Here is a 26,247-nt window from a genome sequence, read left to right as displayed (position 1 = left end):
AATATTCAGTCCATTTATAATTTATGGAGATGGGCTTTGGCTTGAGCAGATTATCAGGTTAGAGTAGTTTTCAAAAGGACAGTTTATACGATGAGGTTTCTCTAGGGGGAATGGCATTGTATAAAAATACTTTCTAAATGCCAGAAATGAGGTGGCAGCTGGAAAACTTGAAGAAAGAGCTTTGATTTCCTGTCTGCTAGTTTCTCTTTTATGTATACATTTATCATGCTGTGCCATAGATTAGGGTTGTCAAAAGTGATCCTTATGCTTGCATTCCTATGGCAGACACCAGTATTTTGACCATTTGTAGTAACAGATTGCAAACCTTTCTTGGCTATTGAATTGGAGCCCTGAGATTTGAAAAGTCCACATATTCAGAAACTGAGTCATGAGTAAAAGAATAAAACCAAAGGGAGCCACATGGTTTTGGGTAAATTAGAACAAGTAAAGAAAAATCCTTAAACACTACAGGTTTCCACCACAGTGAAGGAGCCATAATATATATGTGCCTTTTTAGCTGATTGAGGGCCTGTGTGCCAGGAAACTGTCTTAGTGCTGAGGCATAAAAAGCTCTGGGAGCTGCCTCTGTGACTTGGGCTGAATATTATAAGCATAAATGAAAAGCAATTGAAATAGTCATTTTAAGATCTTTTTAGCCCTGGGAAGTCATATTTTTGAAGGTCTTATCCCTCATCATACCACCTGCCGCATGCCAAAATGAAAAGCAGTTTTTACATTTTGTTTTTTAAAGTATTGGCCTATGTAATAAATTGCCAGGCTTCCCTGGTGATTGAGACGGTAAAGAATCTTCCTGCAATGCAAGAGACCCAGGTTCAATCCCTGGGTCAGGAAGATCCCCTGGGGAAGGAAATGGCAGCCCACTCCAGTATTCTTACCTGGAAAATCTCATGGACAGAGAAGTCTGGCAGGCTACAATCCATGGGGTTGCACAGAGTCGAACGTGACTGAGCGACTAACAGACATATGCAGTACTTTCCAAAGCCCCTGAAAAGGCCTGTGCCCTGTACTTCTTATGCCTGATGATAAAGCACCCTTGGTAAGAGGATGAGATGTTCAGTGTAGAGCAAGGATGCATGTCTTGTTAAAGAGTCACAGTAGTCATTGGCCTAAAATTCTCAAAGGCAGGAGAATGCGAAGCAGTGTTGTTTGGAATGTGTTTCTGACTTGGACCTCTCCAGAGCCTTGCTCTTCAAAAGTTGGATTGTGAATCAACAGTGTGAACATTTCCAGGAGCTTGTAAGAAATGTAGAACTTTTAGCCCTATCCCAAGCCTGCTGAATCATGATGTACATCTTAACTGATCACCAGGCACCCATGGAAGTTTGTCTAACTTTTAAAAAGATTTGTCTAGATCAGTGGTTCTCAGCTCTGGGTGTACATAGGAATCACCTGGGAGCTTTACTGATCCTGAGGTCCACATTGCACCCCAGTCCAATTATTAAATCTCTGGGGTGTGACCCAGACATATATGTTTTTTAAAGCTCCCCAGTGATTCCAGTAAGCAGTCAGCTTGAGGCTCACAGGTCCTTCATAAAGCCAGAGAGACTCCTTGTCGTTTACCAGCAAGTGCTGTTCAAGAAGCCGTGGATTTTGTTCATGTGTTTGGGATCTAGCATATAAATTATGAATGAGTAGTCTTTGGCAAGGAATCATCTCACTTGGAAGATTGAGTTTGTTGGCTCCTTTCCACAGCATTGGGCCCAATAACCCAAATCTCAGATATGTCATGTTCTACTAACACTAGAGTTTACTCTTTCTGAACAACAGTCCAAGCTAGAGTTGCGGGCCAGAAGGTGGTTTTGATGTGAAACTCAGGTATCGTGGTTCTGTGTCTTCATTGACTATTGAAGGAAAACATTTGTTAGAGATGCAAAATTTTCTTCTTTAAACTTAGGAGCCTAACAACGTGATAGGTGCTGGGCAAAGAGCCCCTTCCTTGCCTGATAGTGTTCCATTTTCTGATAATTAAGCTTTAGTTTTATATAGTAAGATTTGAATGAACTACTTTAGAAACTTAATCAGTTACCAGCATGGATTTCATCAGTGTCTATGGACAGTTGTCACTTTATACTGTTTTGATATATGTGATTTGTCTCTTTGATGTGGAATTCACTGTTGATATCTGCCATTTGGGCAATAGAAGAAACCATAGGACTTCTCAATCTCATAGGCTTTACTTATGCTTGACTTTCATAGGATGAGTCATTGGAAGGTGTAAATGACATATTAAAAGGCACATGAATGTAACACAGTGGTGGCCCGTGGTAGAGCAAGTACCCAAGAAAATGGTGGCTTTCTTCTCTTTGTTCTTCTTAACACATTGTTGACCAGGGGTTTTGGCAGAAACTAATGCCTGTGGCCAGCAATTTGTTATGTAAGTGAATGTTAAAACATCTCCAGTCAATAACAGGGGACAAAAGATGTATTAATAATCTCTGTCAATAAGTTGTTAACTTGAGCTTCCATATTCAACCATATTCCTTAGCCTCGTTAGTCCTCTCCTGCCCCACAGGGAGACTATAATAGTGACTTTTCCAACAGATTGCAATAAGGAACATTTATGTTCTTCAAAAACTATAAATATTCTTCTAATGAGAATTAAATATTCTTTCAATCTCTATTTTACCAGTAGGATAACCAAGGTGTGAGGTTGATGAGGTCTTTTGTTTCATGTTATTTTACCTAGGGTCATACAGTTACATCCTTCAGTTACAAGTCCTGTAATGAGAACTAGGGCCTCATCATATCACAAGCACTTCCTTATGCGTGCATCTTAGAAAAGGCCAAAGAGATTTTAAATATCAGTCATTTATTAATTGGTGCTTCGTTGCTGGTGGTTTGGGGAGTGACCTATCTTGTTTCAATAAATGCTGTTATCTGACATTAAATGAGCCAATTGGAATTGCATTCAGTTTTGAACATATGCTCTTGTAGCCATAAAAAGGAGCTGATTTTGAACAAATTGCTTAACTCAAGAGTTGACCAAGGATGCTTACTAAATCCTTTGTTAATCTCCCTAGCAAGGTACAGATGACTGTATATGGCCCCTCTGACAGGCTTTCCCTAATTCTCCAGGGCAGAGGTGCCCCCTTCTCCAAACTGCTATAACACTGTCAGTTTCGCACAGCTTAGTACTAGGATATGGACGATTTCACCGTCTGTAGTGGTTTCCTTAGTGGCAATCTTGTCACCATGGAGAGGCAATCTGACTCCCATAGCTCTTACATGCCCGCTAACACCTTGAATAGGGGAGAGCAGAGAGCAGACGGTCAAATAAATACTCAATATAATCTATTGCTTTAGCTTGCCCGTTTCATCTTTGGGCTCTTTCTCTTTTGCTGTATTTTGTAAGTTTTTTATACTTTCTTCCATATTAATAAAATATAGACTATTGTAAGTTTATTAAAAAATTTTTGCTTTGTTTAGAAATTTAAAAATTGTAAAACATCAAGACAATATAATTCTGGGTCATATGAATTTATAGATTTTTCTGCATATCATTTCAGTGATAGATTCTTTCACTTTTTTTCTAGGTGTTCTAGAAAAAAATTTTTTATTTCAAATATGAATTATCTAATATTGTTCCACAGGCTTACTGAAGAGGTTTTCTTTTGTCTTAATCACTTTATTCTTGCCTAATAAATGGTTTTCAGTAATGTGAAGTTTTCAACTTAAAATGTATTCTTTTTTATCACTAGCGTCATTATTACAACAGTTCTGTACCTGTCAGATGCACTTCGGAAGAACTTCTTAAATGAAAACTTTGATTATAAGGTCAGTATCCATTTAGATGACTATCTTGCTTGAGTTAAAAGGTTTTACATTGTCCCTCAAGAAATTTCCTCATGAATTTTCTTTCTCTTAGTAATAAGAAAATAAAGTTATTCTGGCTACCTCAAATTAATCTTGGAGCATATTAGTTTCAATTATGAATAATATTAAGAGTTCTTCATTCTATTTGTGAATAAGTTAGGTCTATAACTATGTTCATCAACCTGGTCAAAATCATAGCGCTTAAGAGGAAAGAATGTTCTTTACTGTTACTGTAAATTTTAATTCTTTTTCTTTTTGATCCCCTGCAAGACAAAAAGAACTTAGTACATAAGGTTTTAAAGCATCTTTTAAAATAGAGTTTATGTAAAGAGCATATTTACAAAGTAAACTGGTTAGTTCCTTTAGATCTCTATCTTCTTATATTTTAGAATGAACTAGTGAAAAGGAAAAAAATGAAAAATTAGTAGGATTCTTTAGGGCAGATCTCTCTGTAAGTTTGTAATGTAATATGGTATGCCTGGATCTCTAAGAATTCTCAGTGTACCATTTTTTAAATAGAGAACGAAAAATGGTGAATAAAGATGGGCAGTGCCTATCCTGGTTTCCCTTCTTAGTGGTGTTTTATGTTTTCAACATCTTAATTTCCCATTCTTTTAAAAATAACATCTTTTATAGTAAACATTCAATAAAATTTCCTTATCAGAGAACTAGAAAATACAAAAAGTATAATAGAAACCACTGGAATTTTAATGGTTGCGTAATAAATGTGTTTATACTTTATAATAAAATATCAAAATTTCATAATCACATTACTTTTTAATATTCAGTTTGTTTCTACTGTTTTATTCTCATAAATTACTCTTACAAAATAAAATTTGACTTATATTCCTAATTGTTTCTTTGGATAAATATTTATAAATGAAAATGTTCAGTTAAAGGTTGTAACAATTATATTTAATTGCCTAGGTGTACACCAGTACTAGAGGAGACCATTTTGGGGGCCAATTTGATAAGGGGAACAATTTTTTGCTTTATTTACATTTTCTCACTGAGATGAAGTAAAGTCAGTCAGTCATGTCTGACTCTTCGCCACCCCATGGACTGTAGCCTGCCAGGTTCCTCTGTCTATGGAATTTTCCAGGGAAGGATACTGGAGTGAGTTGCCATTTCCTTCTTCAGGGGACCTTCCCAACCCGGGGATCGAACCCTGGTCTCTTGTATTGCAGGCATATTCTTTACCATCTGAGCCAAGGGGAAGCCCACATTTCTCACTAGTTATGTTATTAATTATTAATTGGTTATTAATAATTAACTAATTAGTTATTGACTAAAATTCATGTTTTGTGAGGTATCTGTTCTTTTGTTCATCATTTTACTTAGAGTTTTATATTCTTTTTTATTTGTGAATACTCTTTATGTATAAAATATATTAATTCTTTATAATGTTTCTCATATTAATCTTTAATTTTACATGATGTCAATAGAAAAGTCGTTTCTTTCCCTATGTCCTCCATGTTTTTGGTTACATTTATTTCTGGAAATTTTATTTTTATCTCTTTCTAATGTGTTTTTGTTGTAAGAGAACTTAGAAGATTTGTCTGGGTGGGGAATTTTTATATACTCTCTGAATTTAAATCAATTAGCATATCCAAAAGAGTATATGTATCTTTCTTTTTTTTTCTTTTATTTTGAGTCCTACATTAAAAGGGGCTCCAAAATGAAATCACACTGAAATAAAGTTATCCAGCTTATGCCTCAGCCTCCTTGGAGACATGACATGTTATGAGAGAAATGAAGTATCTACCACTTAGCATATACCAGAGAGCCCATGAAACTTGGGATACAGCAATATAAAAATAGTATCTATTTAGTTAGTTTGCTTTTTTGTTACAGGAAATTTCACAGATGTATAAAAGTAAAGAGAATAGTATGATGAATCCCTCATGTACCCATACCCAGGGACAGCTACTATCAACTCATGGCCCATCTTATTGCAACTCTCACCCCATCCACTTACCATTTTTGAAGCAAATCCAAGATATCTTGTCACTTCGCCTGTAAATATTTTTGTAACCCCATAGTATTTAAATATGTCATTCTCATTTTAGATCTGGGATTCCTACTTTTACCTTGCGGTCATTTTTATAAACCAGTTGTGTCTGCAGTTAGAGATGTTTACACCTTCCAAAAAGAAAAAGGTATTAGAAAAGTAAGTACCAGTATATAATTGGGTAAGACTATGAGGCAAATCAAATGTTGTGCCTTTTAAAAAGTATTTCAGTTCGAGTGATTCATAAATCTGATCTCCATAACTAGAAATCAAAGTGGAGGGGCAATGACCAAGAGGACAACAAGCAACTTTTCTGGGAATTTCACTATTTTGAGCTTATTTAGAAATCTTTGTCCTCAGTCTTTCAGGATTCAAAAATACTATAGGAGCCAAAAATTATGAGACAAATATGTTTCATTCAAGGGTTAATATGTGAATTTGAATTAGAGGCATCAAGACATGTATTAATACATTGTGAAAATTTCCAGTTATAAAGTGAATGTCATGGGGATGTAATGTACATACAACATGGTGATTCCAGTTAATAATACTGTATTGCATATTTGAAAGTGCATCTTGAAAGTTTTCATCAAAAGAAAAAACATTGTAACTAGTTATGGTATAGATATTAACTAGACTTACTGTGGTGACAGTTTTGCAGTATATACAAATATTCAAATTGTTATGTTGTATACCTAAAGGCAATATGATATTATGTCAGTTATACGTCAGTAAAAGATGTATACATTAAACATTTTCAATTAAGAACATGTTGTCTTTTAATTCAGAATGATAGATTGTATCCTAAAAAGACACAGATAACTTCTTTTTCTGGAGTCTTTGTATCAGGTTTGATTTTTGTTCTATTTCAGATATGGTGACATGAGGGTAACAATGGGTTGTGAAATTTTCAGCATGTGGCAAAACTTAGGTAAGTAATGAAAACAGAAGGCACCTCTGTTTTGTAGCTTATCACTGTTCTTGTAAGGAAACAAATGAAGATGGACAGTTTACCACTGACAGCATTTGAAACCAAATGTCTAAATCAATAAAGAAATCTAGAGAGACTAAGTGACACTTTGGCATTGAATAAGGCTACAACTGATTCTTTAAATCGGTATCTATCTGAAAAATCACCTTTCTTTTGTGTGTTTCATTGAATGACAAATTTTATAATCTAGCATTATTCCAGTAAGACCTGCAATGAGCTAACCTTTCAGAATTTGGAATTATAGCAACTCAGAATCTCTAGAACTCTGAATTGAGGCTGTGATCATAACAAACTTAGAATAAGCTTCATGAAACATTGACTTGAGCATCTGTACTCTTAAAATTGTGAAACCAGTGACCTATATCATAAAAACTATAGCCAAAGGATTTTAATGCATCTGTAGCTGCTAAGAAACAATTAGATCCAGTTTTTAATCTGCCACAGCAGATAGAGCATATTATCCAGCAAATTGATGACACAGATCTGGTTGCATAAAAAAGAATAATATTTAGAAGAAACATTGTTTTAAAATCTCATTGGCATTGGGTTTCTTTATAGAAAGTCATAACTTAATTGATTTGACATGTTAATTGTGCATGTTGATAGCTCTGCTCTGCTTAGTTGCTCAGTTGTGTCCCATTCTTTTTGACCCTTTGGACAGTAGCCCACCAGGCCCCTCTGTCCCTGAGATTTTTCAGGCAGGAATACTGGAGTGGGTTACCATTCCCTCCTCCAGGGGATCTTCCCCACCCAGGGATTGAACTCACATCTCTTGCATTGCAGGCATTCTTTATCGCTGAGCCGTCCAGGAAGCCCTAAGTTCATAGCATTCATTTACTATTGTAATTCTTCCTTGTGATTTATTAAAGTGATAGACCTATTTGAATTGAATATAATATATAATGACCTGAAAGTATATTTTCTCTTGGACTTATCCAAACACAACTTGAAAATGGCAAAATTTATTTTCTGTAACTGGAAATAGAACCCTTATCATTTTACTTCAATCCATGTTACAGAAGTGATTTTTTGACCAAGATACCCCTCAAATGTAGAATACATACATGGCAATTTGAAGAAACCTTGTTATATATAATGAGCCCAGTGTTCGATGCTAACTGATAATTTCAGGGGGGAAAAGAGCAAATTACCACTTGAAAGCAACCTCCAACTATCTAAAACCAGCCAGAGAAGCCCATGAAATATGTTTAGATTCAACTGAGAACCTCAATTTGTCTTATTTGAAGAACACCTCCTCTCAGTCTTCATGTTTCATTGATTCTTTGTGTCTTTGTTTTTCAAAAACAGATCAAGACCCTTGGAATGTCCCTATTGCTTTTGGCATTAATTTAGCAAAGAGTTTTCCAAAGAAGGCTACATTGAAGTACGGTTGTGGCTTAAGCTCTTGTCAGAGCTCAAATGATAAGACCTGTACAGGTTCACTTGAGTTAACAGAATGTGAGCAAATGGCAGGTTAACATTGTCTAGATAAATCTTAGCACAGCCATGTGTGGTTATTTCCACATAAATCTTTCTCTAAGCCAGCATACCTGTGCCCTTAGGCCTATGACCTGCTAAATAAAACTGGCACCTTTTCTTGCATCAAAGATGTCATTGTTTGCTTCATAAACTTTTCTCCTCTATTTTGTCTTTAACAAAAATATGTCTCTCTGGGTTTTATTTGTTTTCCTCAGGAACCTGAAGAATGTAAAAAAACCTCTAAAGCATGCTGATCCCCATGTATTATGATGTCAGTACTCTTTAGAACAGTGGTCCCAGGTGGCTCAGTGATAAAGAATCCCCCCTGCCAAACAGGAAATGTGGGTTTGATCCCTGGGTTGGGAAGATACCCAGGGGAAAGAAATGGCAGTCCACTCCAGTATTCTTGTCTGGAAAATCTCATGGGCAGTGGAGCCTGGTAGGCTACTATCCATGGTAGGCTACAATCCCTGCAATCCTTGGGATTGCAAAGAGTCACAACTTAGCAACTAAACAACAACAACGGCACTCACCTGGAAGCTTGTAAAAAATGCAAATTCTATGGCTCCTCTTAAGACCACTGAAACAGAGTCTCTGAGAACCTCTGAGAGGAGGCACAACAGTCTTGAGTTTTTCCAAGTTCTCCAGGTCATTCTTAGGCACTTGGCTAAAGATTGGAAAGCACTGGTGTAGACAGCACTCTAGCCTTTCTTTGTTTTTCCAGCCCTAAAGTCTAGCTCTAGCACTCTGTTACAAAAGGCCCCTTATAATCAAGTGCAAACTCCCAGCATGACATGGTTCAAGTATAAGGTGTGTGCACATGTTCACTTCCTTCCTTAGTTTCTGCATCATTTCCCTGGAGTTGTGGTCAGCCTTCCAAAACATGAGGTGAATTTTAAAGGTCATTGCTGCCATACAACCACTGGAATTGGAGATGGTTTAGAAATATGAAAACCTCTTTTCCAACATATATTTTTACAAAAATGTTAAGAAAAATTAAGTATTCAAGATACTATTTTCATACCCCTCATAGGGCTTAAGTCAGCATGTTACTTAAGAATATACATTAATTATAATTTGGATTACCTATAAATGTGTAATATTGAGTGCTTTGCTTGCTAAAGGAGAATTTGTTCAGATAATTAAAGGTTTTCATTTTATACCATACACAAAAATTTAAAATGGATTAAAGACTTGATTGTAAGACCTGAGACTATAAAACTCTAAAAAGAAAACATAGGCAGTACAGTCTTTAATATCAGTCTTAGCAATATCTTCCTGAGTATGTCTACTTAGGCAAGGGAAACAAAAACAAATATAAACAAATGGGATTAAATAAAACTTAGAAATGTCTGCACAGCAAAAGAAACAATCAACAAAACAACAAACTACTTACTGAATGGGAGAAGATATTTGCAAATCATATATCCAATAAGAGGTTATTATCCAAATATATGGGGCATCTCACTTTACCAGGTGGCACAGTGGTCAAGAATCTGCCCTGCCAATGCAGGAGACACAGTTTTGATCCCTGGGTCGGGAAGATCCCCTGGAAAAGGGGGTGGCTACCCCACTGTAGTATTCTTCCTGGAGAATTCCACAGACAGAGGAGCCTGGCGGGCTACAGTCCATGGGGTCACAAAGAGTTGGAAACGACTGAGCAACTTAGCACTCATACAGCTCAACCACAACAAATGATTAAAAAATGGGCAGAGAATCTGAATAAACATATTTTCAAAGGAGACGTGCAGATGGCCAGCAGGCACATGAAAAGATGTTTAACATCACTAATTATTAGGGAAATGTCAATCAAAACCACAGTGAGATGTCATCTCATGCCCCTTAGAATGGCTGTTATCAAAAAGATAAGAAGTAATAGTGCTGAACAGGATGTGAAAGAAGTGGAACCATCATATACTGTTGGTGGTAATGTTCTGTAGTGGCTGCACCAATTTACGTGGATAAATTGATAAATTTGGTAAATTGGTGCAGCCACTATGGAAAAAAGTATGGAGAGTCCTCAAAAAATTAAGATTAGATCTACCATGTGACCCAGCAATTCCACTTCTGGATATCCAAAGAGTACCAAAAAATTAATTTGTACAGATATATACACTCCTATATTCATTGCAGCATTTTTTATTCTAGCCAAGATGTGGAAACAACCCAACTCTCCATTAACAGATGAATGGGTCAAGAGAGTGGATATACATACAATGGAATACTACTCTGTCATAGGAAAGGTGAAATATTGTCATTTGTGACACCCTAGAGGGTATTATGGGTGTCCCTGATGGCTCAGATGGTAAAGAATCTGCCTGCAATGCAGGAGACCTGGGTTGAGTCTCTGGGTAGGGAAGAACCCCTGGAGAAGGGAATGGCTATCCACTCCAGTATTCTAGCCTGGAAAACTCCATGGACTATTTAGTCCATGGGGTCAACAAAGAGTCAGACACAACTGAGTGACTTTCACTGAAACTGAAACTGAGAGAGTGTTATGCTAAGTGAAATAAATCAGGCAATGACAATTACCATATGATTTCACTCACAAAGAATATTAAAAGTAAATAAATGAACAAACAAAGTGAATCGAAAGTAAGCATATAGAGAATGGATTAGAGGCTACCAGATGGGAAGGGAAGTTGCTATTGTTGCTTAGTCCCTAAGTCATGTCCAACTCTTTGAGACCCCGTGGACTTCAGCACACCAGGCTGCCTTATCTTTCACGTTCTCCTGGAGTTTGCTCAAACCCATGTCCATTGAGTCAGTGATGCCATCCAGCCATCTCATCCTCTGTCACCACGTTCTCTTCCTGCCATCAATCTTTCCTAGCATGGTCTTTTTCAATGAGTCGGCTCTTTGCATCAGGTGGCCAGAGTATTGGAGCTTCAGCTTCAGTGAATATTCCAGTGAATATTCAGGGTTGATTTCCTTTAGGACTGGATGGTTTAATCCCCTTGCTGTCCAAGGGACCCTCAACAGTCTTCTCTAGCATCACAGTTTGAAAGCATCAATTCTTCAACACTCAGCCTTCTTTATGGTCCAACTCTCACATCCGTACATAACAACTGGAAAAATTATAGCTTTGACTATATGGACCTTTGTCGGCAAAGTGATGTCTCTGCTTTTTAATATGCTGTCTAGTTTTATCATTGCTTTTCTTCCACAGAGCAATCATCTTTTAATTTCATGGTTTCAGTCACCATCTGCAGTGATTCTGGAGCCCCCAAAAATAAAGTCTGTTACTGCTTCCACTTTTTCCCCTTCTATTAATATTTGCCATGAAGCGATGGGCCTGGATACCATGATCTTAGTTTTTTGAATGTTGAGTTGCAAGCCAGCATTTCACTCTCCTATTTCACCCTCATCAAGAGGCTCTTTAGTTCCTCTTCACTTTCTACCATTTAAGTGCTATCATCTGCATATGTGAGGTTGTTGATATTTTTCTCGACAATCTTGATTCCAGCTTGTGCTTTACCCGCCCTGGCATTTTGCATGATGTACTCTGTTTATAAGTTAAATAAGCACAGTAACAATATATAGCTTTGGTATACTCCTTTCCCAGTTTTGAACCAATCCATTATTCCATGTCCGATTCTAACTATTGCTTCTTGACCTGCATACAGATTTCTCAGGAGGCAGGTAAGGTGGTCTGGTATTCCCATCTCTTTAAGAATTTTCCACAGTTTGTTGTAATCTACACAGTCAAAGGCTTTATACCATAGTCAATGAAGCAGTAGTAGATATTTTTCCAGAATTTTCTGCTATGTTTATGATCCAATGGATGTTGGCAGTTTGATCTCTGGTTCCTCTGCCTTTTCTAAATCCAGCTTGTACATCTGGAAGTTCTTGGTTCACGTACTGCTGAAGTCTAGCTTGGAGAATTTTGAGCATTCATTTACTAGCATGTGAGATGAGTGCAACTGTATAGTAGTTTGAATATTCTTTGGCATTGCCCTTTGGAATTGGAATGAAAACTGACTTTCCAGTCCTGTGGCCACTGCTGAGTCTTCCAAATTTGCTGTTATATTGAGTATAGCACTTTCACAGCATCATCATCTTTCGGGATTTTGAAATAGCTCAGCTGGAATTTCATCGCCTCCACTAGCTCATTTCTTAGTAATGCTTCCTAAGGTCCACTTGACTTCACACTCCAGGATGTCTGACTCTAGGTAGCTGACCACATTATCATGGTTATCCAGATCATTAAGACCTTTATGTACAGTTCTTCTATGTATTCTTGCCACTTCTTAATCTCTTCTGCTTCTGTTAGGTCCTTGCCATTTCTGTCCTTTATTGTGCCCATCCTTGTATGAAATGTTCCCTTGATATCTCCAGTTTTCTTGAACAATTCTCTGATCTTTCCCACTCTATTGTTTTCCTCCACTTCTTGCATTGTTCACTTGGGAAGGCTTTCTTATCTCTCCTTGCTATTCTCTGGAACTCTGCATTCAGTTGTGTATATCTTTCCCTTTCTCCTTTGCCTTTCACTTCTCTTCTTTTCTCAGCTATTTATAAGATCTCTTGAAACAACTATTTTGCCTTCTTGCAATTCTTTTCCTTTGGGATGCTTTTGGGTCACTGCCTCCTATACAGTGTTACTAACCTCTGTCTATAGTTCTTCAGGCACTTTGTCTACCAGATCTAATCTCTTGAATCTGGTTGTCAACTGCACTGTAAAATCATAAGGGATTTGATTTAGGTCATACATGAATGGCCTAGTGGGTTTCCCTACTTCAGTTTAAGCCTGAATTTGGCATAAGCCTGAGCTCATGACCTGAGCCACAGTCAGCTTCAGGTCTTGTTTTTCACTGTAGAGAGCTTCTCCATCTTTGGCTGCAAAGAATGTAATCAATCTGATTTCCGTATTGACCATCTGGTGATGTCCATGTGTAGAGTCATCTCTTGTGTTGTTGAAAAAAGGTATTTGCTACGACCTGTGTGTTCTCTTGGCAACCTCTGTTAACCTTTACCCTGCTTCATTTTGTACTCCAAGGTGAAACTTGCCTGTTACTCCAGACATCGCTTTACTTCCTACTTTTGCATTTGAGTCCCTTGTGATTAAAAGAACATCTCTTTTTCTGTGTTATAGAAGATCTTAGGTCTTCATAGGTATGTTCAACTTCAGCTTCTTCGGCATTAGTAGTTGGGGCATAGACTTGGGTTACTGTGATGTTTGCCTTGGAAATGAACTAAGATTATTCTGTCTTTTTTGAGATTGCTCCCAAGTACTGAATTTTCTACTCTTATGTTGACTATGAGGGCTACTCCTTTTCTAAGGGATTCTTGCCCACTAGAAGATATTATGATCATCTGAATTAAATTCACTCATTCGCATCCATTTTAGTTCACTGATTCCTAAAATGCCATCTCCTGCTTGACCACGTCCAGTTTACCTTGATTCATGGGCCTAACATTTCAGGTTCCTATCCAGTACTGTTCTTTACAGCATTGGATTTTCCTTTCACCATCAGACACATCCACAGCTGAGCATCATTTCCACTTTGGCCCAGCCTTTTCATTCTTTCTGAGGCTATTTCTCCACTCTTCCCCAGTAGCATATTGGACATCTGCTGACCTGGCAGGCTCATCTTCTAGTATCATATCATTTTGCCTTTTCAGACTGTTCATGGGGTTCTTGAAACAAGAATAGTTGAGTGATTTGCCATTCCCTTCTCCAGTGGACCACATTTTGTCAGAACTCTCCACCACGACCTGTCTGTCTTGGGTGGACCTGCATGGCTCATAGCTTCATTGAGTTACACAAAGCTGTGATCCATATGATCATTTTGGTTAGCTTTCTGTGATTGTGGTTTTCATTCTGGAGAGTATGGGGCTGTAGATCTTGCTTCTTCGGTCTGGCCTCTGAAGGGAGATAGAAGAGGGTGAAATAAGTAAAGTGGTCAACAGTTCGAAGATGGATGGAAACTAAATTTTTGGTAACGAGCATGCTGTAGTGTATACAGAAGTCAAAATATAATGTTGTACACATGAAATTTATAAAAGTGATAAAACAGTGTTACCTCCATAAAAAGTGAAAGTGAGCAAAGCATCAAATCCCCTCAAATTTATTTATTTGTACCTATATTTGCAAGAGTAGTCTACAAAGAAAGAGGTTATTCTCTACTGCTGTGTCCCACCTTTGCCATTCATCATGCTGCAAGGCTAAGTTTTTTCTTTCTATTTTTAGTTGAACTAATATCCTTACTAAATATAAAGTGGGCTCCTCTTCCACATTTGCAAACACAGCGTCTTGTAACTGCTGTAGAAAAATCAATACTTCCCTAACAGGCTGCTATGTGTGCATAAATATACAACTCCAGCAGCCCAACTAGCAGGTGCCCTAAATACTTCAAAACAAGACCATGTGGCTGACAATTTGAGATAGGAAAAGTATGCTAAATCTGTGGTTTAAAAGGAAACAATCTAAGTGAAGTTTATTTTCCTGCCGCTATACATAGCTCAAGATTTTGCATGGCGGATTGGGTAAGAGTAAAATTTTCTGTGGTGGAAAACTTGTATGGTTGCACAGATTCTTTGTTTCCAAAGTGTGTTCTCAGTAAAGAAGGCTAGCCTCATACAGTCTGCACAATAATTTAAATGTGGGTATGGCTTCCCTGGTAGCTTGGTGTTAAAGAACCTGCCTGCCAATGCAGACGACACAGGTTCAGTCCCTGGGTCGGGAAGACCCCCCTGGAGAAAGCGAGAGTGAAAGTCACTCTGTTGTGTCTGACTCTGCGACTCCATGGACTGTAGTCCATGGAATTCCAGGCCAGAATACTGGAGTGAGTAGCCTTTCACTTCCAAGGATCAAACCCAGGTCTTCTGCATTGCAAGCGGATTCTTTACCAGCTGAGCCACAAGGGAAGACCAAGAATACTGGAGTGGGTAGCCTATCCCTTCTCCAGCGGATCTTCCCAAACCAGAAATTGAACCAGTGTCTCCTGCATTTCAGGCAGATTCTCTACCAACTGAACTATCAGGGAAGTCCTAGGAAATGACTCCAGTATTCTTGCCTGAGAAATCCCATGGACAAAGGAGCCTAGCAGGCTACAGTTCATAGAGTCACAAAAGAGTTGGACACAACTTAGCGACTAAACAACAACATGGTTTCTCTACTGTCATAGAAAATCAGGCTACAAAATACTATATGTATTTTGTTTGGATTGTGATTGAAAGAAGCCAACTGTAAATGACATGTTTTAAGACAATCTGGAAATTTTTAATAGAGACTGGTTTTAGATTAATTTGAAGAATTACTGTCTGCCATTTAAAAAAATGTAATAAAGGTATTGTGGTCCTGTATTTATAAAATGACCTGCCTGTGAAAAATGCTAACTGATGTTTATACAAGTAGAATATTATGATGTCTCTGACTTGGTTTAAAATTTCCCAGTGAAAAAATAGTTGGGTTGATAAGTGAAACAAAATTAGCAAAAAAAAATTAATAATTATTGAAGCTAGATGATGGGGATGTAGGGATTTATCTTACTGTCCTTTGTAATTCTGTGTTGAGATTTTTCATAGTAAGAAAATTTTAAAAGAGAAAATCATGTTGTAAAATGCCTATAAATGGAAGAGAGTTTTTAAAAAGATTCATGGATGCTCAAAGAAATAATGGTAAATAAACTAAGTGCATGCTAATAATGTTCTTTGCTAGGAGGTCAAAGGATGGCAGGCTCAGGGAAGATTAAAAATAAAAATTCTGTAATGGAGCAGTTCTGAATATCATTCCACCATAGCAGCTGTGGGAGGACTATCTGGGTGGCAGGAGTTTTCATTTTATTCTATATTTGCTGCTTCACTCATCCCCCTCACCCCATGCACACCCCAAAACTGTGCAAAGGATTGGTGTCTGTCTTACACAGTGTCAAGGAAGCAGAAAGGTCCTCTTGGTTATTAGTCACATGCCAGGGTGGCCCTTGGCCTGTGTACAGAGTCCCTTCAGTCCGTGGCTCTGCAGAAGCAGAGCATCTGTGGCTAGACTCTGAAGCCCTGCAGCCACCTCCTGGGGCAGGGACAGAGATAAGAGTAAGGCTGGCTGATCTCAAGACTTGCCAGAATTCATCTCTGCAGAAATTTCCTTTCCTCTTTTCTCTTTCTTCCCCTCGCTTGCCAGAACATCTTGAAGAAGCAGTGAGTGGGTTTAGACTTTTGCGAATGACAGGAAGAGTGATTGAGTTCAGGTTGCTCTGCATTTTGCCCTGACAAAAATAACTACAGAAAGGAATTGCAAATGCTGGCTTCTAGTTACCTGCTCTAAATGTGTATGTTGGGAGAATGGGGAAAATGCAGGGAGAAGTCTGTGAATTGATGTTTTTGTATATTCTGCCACACTGAGTTTGTTGGTCTTGGAAGTATTCATTCTTTTGGAGGAAAATATACAAGGGCAGATTAATAAGGACATTTCTTTTGATGAATAAGAGGGAAGTATTCTTGCTCTGAAGAGGAAAACTAAGTAGTCCCTTGGAAAAGATAAAATATTACCTAGGTCAAGAATAAAGTTAGGAAAGCAAAAAGAATTATAAGCCACGTTTCCTCCTCACATGTAATGGATGCCTTGATATATAAGTAATTTAGAGATGATAAGAAACCGCGAAGTTACTTTCAATGAAACACGAGAAAAAGAGGAAAGGACTATGTGGCATCACTGATGGGACTTTCAGATCCAGAGGGGCCTGGGGCCTGACAGTTGTGTCCTGTTACCATCCCGTATTGAGTAAAAAGGATGAGAGCCACTTTCGGAAGACGTCAGAAATATCCCAAGGCATTTGCAGTCACAAAAAACAGTGACTTCATAACACCTACTTGGGTTTGCCCATCCATCATTTTCTTTTCTTTCCAAATTCTCTTGTTCATGTTCTCCTTCCTTTAAACATCCCTCTAAAGTCAATACAAATTTAAACTGTATGTTTGCATCCTGGATTTATGTCCGTCCAAGTCTGTGTTCACCTTCATGCCTTCTGCTACAGAAACAAAATAGAGGAAATGACAATTAATGTGAAGATATTTAACTCCAAAATTGGCAAGTAAGTCTGAACAGCAAGATTTTGTCTGTATTCAACACTTACAAAAAAAAAAAGATCAAAGATGGAAAAATTAATAAGAGGGAAATGATCCTTTTTGATGAAGCCAGCTCTCTTTTGCTCAGCCTCCCAGTATCATATGCTTTCGTCCATGATGCAAAAGGTTGTGCATGTAATGTGCATACACAAAATGTACATTGTATATTTTCCATAATGTGCAGTTTATTATAAAAGTAGGAACTCTCTGAGATTTAACATGGATGTCTAGGGTAATAGACTGAACTCAACACATATCTGCTAGACAAAATCATCTGTGTCCACCCCACCCTCCACTTTCCTTTGCTCTGAATTATCCACAGTATACTTTTCAGGACTTGCTAAATACCATTTTGAATTCACTATTATTACATTGTAGTCTTTTCAGAAAATTTTTCTGTTTGTTGTTGTTTGGGCCAATGTTTATATTTTACTTAGGGTGTTATGTTTATTATGTAAAGAAGGAAGACAAATTACATAATGCAGATAGGAACCACCTTTTTCATATATAAAAGTCACCAGTAATATTATCACCCAGAGATAACCAATGTGCTTACTATTAGGGGATATAACCTTGTAGACTATCATATGTATATTCTTTTTAAATGAAAGATGTACCTTTGCATACTGTGTGGTACTTTGCCTTTACAGTTAATTATATTGAAAAACTTCATCTGTGTTTTTCTTCAACCTCATTTTTAATAATTGCATAAGAATTTTAATGTGTGAATGTGCAGTAGTATACACAACCAATTCCTGATGATTTATATAATATTTAATTGTATCTTATGGTTTTTTGTAAACTGTGAAAAGGTAAATCCCTAGGTTTTTTTTTTATTAAAAATGAAGCAGAAATACTAACATATGGAAATCTGTTTATATAGCTGCTTAGAGAAATATTTTCTTGCTTGAGACAATTATAATCAATCATGTTCTTATGACAGTAGTTTTAAACAAGTTGTATAATAATGATTTTCTGAAATCTTATTAAAACTAAATCTACAGGAAGGTAAATGTTTCATTCATTTTAGGAGAGCACAAGCTTCATTTCATTCCTGCCCTGATTGGCCCCTTCCTGGAAGTAACCTTAATACCCCAGCCAGATCTCCGCAATGTCATGATTCCTATTTTCCACGATATGATGGACTGGGAGCAGAGGCGGAGTGGCAATTTTAAACAGGTGGGTGGATGTGCTCTCAGAGCAGTCAGAAGAATCTCAGTTCTCTCAGAGGTGAGTGCGGTGGCTCAGAGATGCTCCGAGTTGAGGAATGAGCTGTGAACCAGATTTCAACCTAGGCCACGTACTTCCAAGCTGAATACATAGCCTCGGACACCCTTCTGGGACTGTGTCTCCCTGAATCTCTGAGAAGCCCTGGAAAAAACATTTCATTCCCTTTCAGCTAAAAAAAAAAAAAAAATCCTGTGATTTTCTAGGTCTGTGTTTAAAAACTAGCAGAAACTTTATTTGCTCCCAGCTGGACACAACACAGAGGAATCAGAAGGTTAATGATTCCTAAAATCGCTGACCTCTCAGTGGTCTGCACATTGTATTTGGTGAATGGCTTAGCTTTGAACATTTGATGCACAGTATGTTTTATTGCTCTTTGCTTGAAGTGCTAAGAATTAATTTAAAGGGAAAAGCAGTCAAAATTGTTGCAAAGGAAATTCCAAGATGAGCATGAGCCTGTCATTTCTCTTTGACACAGGATCTCTTTGACACAGGCTCGTTTTAGAAAGACACTTGGTCTTATTCCAAAACCAGATCTCATAGCAGAAATCAACTGCCTTTGCCAGGGCAAGTCACTTCTATTGGAGACAGCAGGCCAACTGTTCACACAGTCATGGCACTCACCTGTGTGCACTCTGCTGCATGAAGGAAGCTTCTTGCTTCTCCCTATGAGCCCTTCTCAAGTCTTAGAAATGATTGTCAACTGTATGAACAAACTGGATGCATACATAGACCAAGCATGGCATTTCATCTGTATCAAGACCGTCATTTATTTTCAGGAGAGTCAATACGTGAATGAAAGCCTATTTAAAAATTATATTGGGGAAAACCCCCTTCTCTTCCCTTATATCTTTACCCATATATTGAAATTTGATACAAAAGAAATAATTGTGCTCAGTCCTTTGACAAAGTCAGATATCCCTCCATACCCCTAGTTGTTAACCCTCTGGCCTTGCAGAAATTCTTCCTTTTCTGTCCCCTCTGCTGTCTCCGAGAGATGATGGGATATTTATTTCTGCCTTCCTGATACTGAAGTCCTAAAGGATTTATGTTCTTGAAAATATAAATGTTTTGACTACAGTTTTCAGGAAATATGGCCTTTCTGTCTCATGCTACTGATTGCTGACTTAGAATATATCTATGGATCTACCATCTGTACATGGTTAGGACAAATTCTCAACTTCAGCAAAGATTTAGTGCAACCTCAAACTGTTTTGAGAAAGAAAATAGATACAAAACACATCAAAGATTTAACTGAATGTTTGTGGATATAGTAGTTTGCTGATGTTCTTATATGTATATATGTGTATGTGTGCGTGTATGTGTGTGTGTGTGTGTGTATCATGATTTGAAAAAAAACAAAAAAAGACTTGCCAGTTTTTACAGCTCCTAAAAAAAGAATTCAAACATTTAAGCTGGGCTGCAGGCATTTGTGTTTGAATCAACAAATAGAAGTCTTTCGCGGCAGCACACCCTACCCTACCGGGAGTTTGAAGTCATGTTCCTGCATCTAAATTGGCCCCCTAGAATTCCAAAGGGGTGTCTTTGGTTAACCACAGCTGATAAATTCACAAAATTTACTGTGGCTTTTTCCCTTGCAGAAATAAATATGTTTCCATGTGCCTAGAAAATCCTTCTTGTGAGAAGGAAAGAAAGGGAGTAACATTTGGGTCTGTTTCAGGTGGAAGCCAAGCTCATTGACAAACTGGACAGCCTGATGTCCGAAGGCAAAGGTGATGAAACCTACCGTGAGCTCTTCAACAGTATGTGAGTAACATGTGTGTCTCCAGTTGATTCTTTTTGGGGGATTTGGGTGTCAGTGCTAAGCAGCTGAGAGCTGCAAAGACAGCTTGGGTCTCCCCAGAGTGCTTTGTCTTTGTGGAGTGTGAAATAAAGGATCATTGCTTAACTCTAGTGAATGGATCTTATTATGCTGATGATTAGACATATCCCCTTGTATTAATCTCTGATTAGGACAGGTTGCAAGTGTTACATAACAAATTCACTCTTTTCATGACTAGTTATTTTAAAGTTGGGGCTGCAAGATAATGATTTTCAATTGGGTAGATAGTGGGAGAGGAAAACAAAATAGTGGTGTGATTGTTGTGTTTGTGTGCCATGCTTTCCAAGATGTTCTCGGCTGATTTGCTGTTAGAAGATTAACCTAGTTTGCATCTGTTCTTCAGCGCTTGATTTAATTCACCAATACCTATTGCTCATTCAGCATTGTTAATTGCTTCCTAAATGTTTCTTACTAGAATATCAGAGAAGCAAATAATTTCTAGTAGATTCTGTGATTAGGATTTGTAAAGAGGATAAAGAAGTAATGGAGTGTTGTAAGGAGACTTGAGGTTATCCTTGCTAAGGTAAGACTGTGATCACTGTCCCAGGATGAAGTGCCTGTACTGAGTAGTCATTCACTGTGTAAAATGGCCACAGACAATACATAAGAAGGTTCCAGTGCTTTAGGATTTTAATTCTAGCACTTGTTTTCTCTACAGCTTTCTAAGGCTCTTAGTCATTGTCTAACCTTTTATACTTACGAAGTGTTTTTGAAGGAAGAACCAGCTCATTGTGTTTGGGAAATGTTTGCAGGTCTTTCAGAAGTGCAGAAACATTTTAGCAATATATTTTTCTATTACAAAATATGCTTTTCCTTGTGTTTACAACCAAGTAAATCTAAAACTAAATACTACTGCTTTAACACTGATAGCCAGATAGAAAACTCTGTAATTCATTTATGATCATAAATTTAGAGCAGTAGATATATTTTTTTTAGTAGATATATTAATATATAAGGTTGAAAAGTATTATTAATGGTTGATAGATTTCAACTTGCCTGATTTAAAATCATTCTTGACGCTTTTAAGAAAATTATATTGAAGGGAAAAGCCAAAAAGGGGTATACAGATCTCTTGTGGTGGTGGTACGTGATAAAATACATTCTTTGTACTGAATCCTGAACAATGGCATTTTCTTCTGATACTGTAATTAAACTGGAACTTTTAATAATTATTCATCAAGCCCTCGTTCATTCTAGTGTACAAAGCATCTGTCTTTCGTGACAGCTGGAGTTTAGCAAGCATTCTGATTAAAACCTCATCCAGTATAATAAATTACTTTTGAAAACCACTCTCAATTCCGTTACTAGTCTTTGGTTTGAACAAAGAACTAAAATGGGAAAGCACTCGGTGAAATGGATCTCTTGAGATTTGTGATTAATTATTTATAATAAATTCACAAGATTAATAAGCACTCACATAGCTCTGTAGTGCCTCTTATCTACTTTAATAAAGGCCTGATAGCATGCAATTTGAACTGCTTGTGTGTAAATATGGCTTTGAAATAGAAGATGTACCTTGACATTAAAATCAAACCAATAATTAAAATATTAAGCCTCTATAATTAGGACTATTTTAAGGTCCCTGATTTATTCACTGGAGATTTTTATTCTTTTCTTGATTTTTTAGCATATCACTAGAAATCTTACTATAAATGTTTCTTTCATACTTTTATGATCAGCATATTGAGAATAAATATACTCTAAAGTGATAATTAAATGTCATTACTACCTGGGCTTAAAAAAGAAAGGGAAAGTCCAACTATATTTCAGGAAACAATAAAATGCTTTTTTGGCAATAGAAATCACAAAGAATTAGGGTAATCACACTGTGTCATTGCACACACTATGAATTGGGAACACATGCTATTGTGGTACAGATTTTCATTTTTTCTCTGTAATTCATGTCTAAAACTTCTTAAAATTTGTTCAGAAGCTGAAAGTAGCTCACTGCTTCCTGAAAGTGTGGTATATGCTTGCCAAAATAGCCTCCTTAGAATGAAACTGTAAATTTATATAGTACAGTCCTTTCTAAGAACTCATCTTTCCCTGACCCTCAAGTTACCCTCATTTTCCCATACTACATCTTTTTGAAGTGAATGAGGGTCAGGATTTGTTGGTTTTGATAATGCTGAAATTGTGGATCATTGCTGCCTGTGAGATACGCAGAATAAGGCATCAGAATGAAGTTCTGCTTCCCTGCATCCACTTCATTGGCTCATTCAGCTTCATTTATTGAGCATCTTCCTGTGGTTGATGGTCTCCTGAGGCTGAGGGTGCACCAGGGAGCACACAGAGAGAGTGCTGACAGCCTCGGGGTTATAAAGGGGGCTTCCGGAAGACGTGACCTCCACCTCAGTCCTCCACTGTGCTTTATTGTATGTTGCTCTGAATAATTCAGTAAGGCTCCAAATCATTTCACAGAGCTTCATTTCACACACACACACATATATATTTGAAGTGAAGAAGTGAAGGGAAAGTTGCTCAGTCATGTCCGACTCTTCACAACCCTGTAGACTGTAGCCCGCCAGGCTTCTCTGTCCTTGGCATTCTCCACGCAAGAATACTGGAGTGGGTTGCCATTCTCTTCTCCAGGGGATTTTCCTGACCCAGGGATCAAACACAGGTCTCCTACATTGCAGGCAGATGCTTTACCATCTGAGCTACCTATGTATATAAAGCATTGGCCTCCACACAATCCTGTTAAGAGACAGAGAAAGGTAGACTGAGGGTCAAATTCTACAACCTTCATTCCATCAGAGGGGAAAAGCCTAATGAGCAAGTATATAGTCCTGCAGGATGTTATTTCTGTTGCTTGTCATTGTTGTGCAGTCCAATTGCCTATCATTAGCAATAAAAAGTCACCTTGGAGCCAGGAAGCGAGTAGTGGGGAGATAAATTAGAAGTTTGGGATTAACATAGATGAACTTCTATAAACAGCAAGGATCTATTGTATAACACAGAGAGCTATATTCAATATCTTGTAATAATCTATAATAGAAAAGAAAAAAGGGAGATATATATATATATGTATCTGAATCATTTTTCTGTACCCTTGAAACTAACCAACATTTTAAGTTAACTATACTTCAGTTTTTTAAAATGGTTTTAAAAAGGTATAAAGAAATGATGCGTCATTTATGCTCATGTGACATGTATGTAAAGTTAGTACATTAGTTTATATAGCAACCATTCATCATCTTATTGCCTAAAAAAAATAAAACTTTCACTGTTACTAGATGAGTTCCCTGTGTACTCAGCATGGGCACATTGGCATGATTGTAGACCAAATTAAAAACCAGTGTCACCAAGTTATGTAGAGAGACTTTTCTTGTCTGGTAGCCTCTCCTTGTCCAGGTGTATCAAGTAAGCTGGGAGGGCCAGCTTCCCCACAGAAGGAATAATCCTAGGCAAGAAAGCAGATGAATTGGATTCTAGGCTTGGTCCTGATAGTTTGAGTCTCAGGTTGGTCAAGGCAGCAAGCGCTGCAGAGCTGTGCCTCTCTTCACAAGAGGATTCTGCAGCTCTGATTTCTGACTGCATCCAGAGGCTGCGCCAGTTAGTGAAGCTCATGCCCATAAAAGAAGTCTCCCATTTATTTTTAGAATTATTACTTCACTTGAGTTCTGTGTGTTTCAGCCTCTAAAGTATATGAGGTGTGGGCTGTCACTTGGGAAGATTCCTCCATCATCCTGCCTTGCTTTGGCAGGCAGAGTTTCATTTGCGTACTTGGTTCAATACCAATTTGGCATTTAAGCTTGAAACAGGTGCTTTTCAGAGGTTGTTGTTGTTGTTGTTGTTGTTTTTTTAAGAAAATGCATTTAGAACAAACTAGGGGACTTTTCCCTGGGGGATTAGTCAGGGCAGGCTCCATCCCTTCATGTGTTACCTCTCCCTTCCTCCCCCTCCTTAGTTTAGGAAGCAGTTCAGAATAAGCCCGAAAGACACATGATCAGGGATGCCTAGGCGCCAAGACAGAAGACTGGGCACTGGAATGGCAATGGCAAAAAGAAGGTGGGGGGAGCAGAAAGGACAATTGAGAGAGAATATAGCCAAAGACCAAAAAAAGAGAGAAAACTTTGACAAAATAGCTTCTTTTCCTACTAAGCACAATACAGGCTAGGCTGAGATGGTACTTGTGAAAAAAAGAGTCTTCTCTCTCTGTTATTCGTGAAACTAGGATAAGAGGGAAACAAGATTTTAGAAATAATCATCATTAAATTTAGGAGGACAGAGTATCCTCATGTTGTTATGCCTCTGTTCTTTCTTTTTTTCTTTTGGGGAAAGTTCAATCTTAAAGGGCTTTTGCCAAGTATATGGTTAATTTGCCTAGAGGTGGGAGTGAAAGTAAAAAGAGATCGTAATGATTATGCTTGTTATTGTTTTGTGTTTACATAGCAGTGCCTCTGCTCCAAGGTGCTTAAGATTAGGGGGAAAATGTAGGAGGAGAGATGTGGTTCGGTACTTGTCATCAATCTGCTGTAACAACCACATAGAAAATCCTCGGTGATTAATGACAAACTGAATGAAACTGTTGAGTGAGTGCACAGATAGTGCAATATGTATTGAGTGGGCAAATGTTAAGTGAAAGGAAAAAACGCGAAACGTCATACCGTCTGTACAAGGATTTTCCTGTAGCAGTTGCATTGCAGTAAAATTGCTTGGATGAAGATGCATTCCACTGAGAGGTAGGAAAACATTTTTGTGTGACTAAAGCAAGATCTTACTGAAAAGTAAACTTTGAGGCACTCCTGTTTTTGCCTTTCTCAGTGTTGTTTGTTGTGGGGAGGCACAAGCCTCTAATATTAGTGGAAGAGAGAAGCTAGGAAACAATGTCTTTGAGCTGTGAGGTGCTTGCATATTTTGAAAGTATGATTTATATGCATGTGTCTGTATCTGATGACTTGGATAATCTGAAAATCAATTTGCTTTGTCAATGCTTCCTGGATTAGAATTCCACTCTTTGGTCCCTATCCTAGGTAAGACATTGTTTGCATTGTGCTACTTGTGAGATGTTGCAGTGGTTGCTAAGGCATTTAAGGTACTGATGAAAGTAAAACGGTTGTCATGGTGACTGATAAAAATAAATGTGGAAAATGCCCTGGGTTCTTTCTTTTCCAGTCTACTAAAGAAAATTGAGCGGGAAACATGGAGAGAAAGTGGCGTTTCCTTAATCGCCACTGTAACTCGGCTGATGGAGAGGTTGTTAGATTACAGGTAAGCCCCTGTTTCTCAGATACACTGCGCTCCAGTTAGGAAGTCGAAGAGTCAGAATACAGTTGCGCTTGAGTTAATCGCTCAAAGAACTGCTAATCAGACCATGGAACCTTGTGCAGTAAAATAGTGGACTGTTAACTAGCTAGCTCAGTTTCTTCTTTGTTTTTCCTTTTTTAATGTTTTGTTCTGGGTTCTTCAGCAGTTCTTTTAAAGTTTCAGTAAATTGAGAGATTCCCGTTATTAAAGAAACCTTTTGTTGCTGTGTTTGAAACTCATGCATTAGAACCAATAGACCCATTTATCTTAGCCTGACGGTGGTGTAACAGAATTGTATAACCATGCTGCTTTCCTATAGAAGGAGAGAGGGAATGAAATTCACACCGTTACCTTTCAGAGACATGATTTTTTTATTGTGAAGTGATCTAAACTGTTGAAGCAGGTCATCCCACTTAAATGCATGGTAATTTAAGAAAAAAAGCCTCATTGTTACTGCTGATGGCCAGGCTTACCGGCTCCTTTTCAGCTCAGTAAAAGGTGTGTCATAACATCTCCTCACTCCTCCTCTTCCTTAGCCCCTCTCTATTG

At 37.8% G+C, this 26,247-nt stretch overlaps 1 protein-coding gene across 2 annotated transcripts in view; it reads left to right on the top strand.

Annotated features, from left to right (window-relative positions):
- The window catches only part of DOCK4 (dedicator of cytokinesis 4), a 472,836-nt gene that overhangs the window by 385,305 nt on the left and 61,284 nt on the right, over positions 1–26,247 (top strand). The window contains exons 28-34 of one of the 2 annotated variants that reach the window (XM_018047173.1): positions 3,720–3,795; positions 5,904–6,004; positions 6,718–6,776; positions 18,409–18,557; positions 20,287–20,372; positions 25,398–25,424; positions 25,567–25,662. In XM_018047173.1, coding sequence (XP_017902662.1) covers positions 3,720–3,795; positions 5,904–6,004; positions 6,718–6,776; positions 18,409–18,557; positions 20,287–20,372; positions 25,398–25,424; positions 25,567–25,662 — 594 coding nt within the window. The remainder of the gene's footprint in view (positions 1–3,719; positions 3,796–5,903; positions 6,005–6,717; positions 6,777–18,408; positions 18,558–20,286; positions 20,373–25,397; positions 25,425–25,566; positions 25,663–26,247) is intronic. The other variant, XM_005679177.3, reaches the window with a different exon arrangement.

This window comes from Capra hircus, chromosome 4 (genome assembly GCF_001704415.2).
Source record: "Capra hircus breed San Clemente chromosome 4, ASM170441v1, whole genome shotgun sequence".
Classification (NCBI taxonomy): Eukaryota; Metazoa; Chordata; class Mammalia; order Artiodactyla; family Bovidae; genus Capra; species Capra hircus.
The sequence above is the reverse complement of the archived record's forward strand: the minus strand, read 5'-3'. Positions and strand labels throughout refer to the sequence as shown.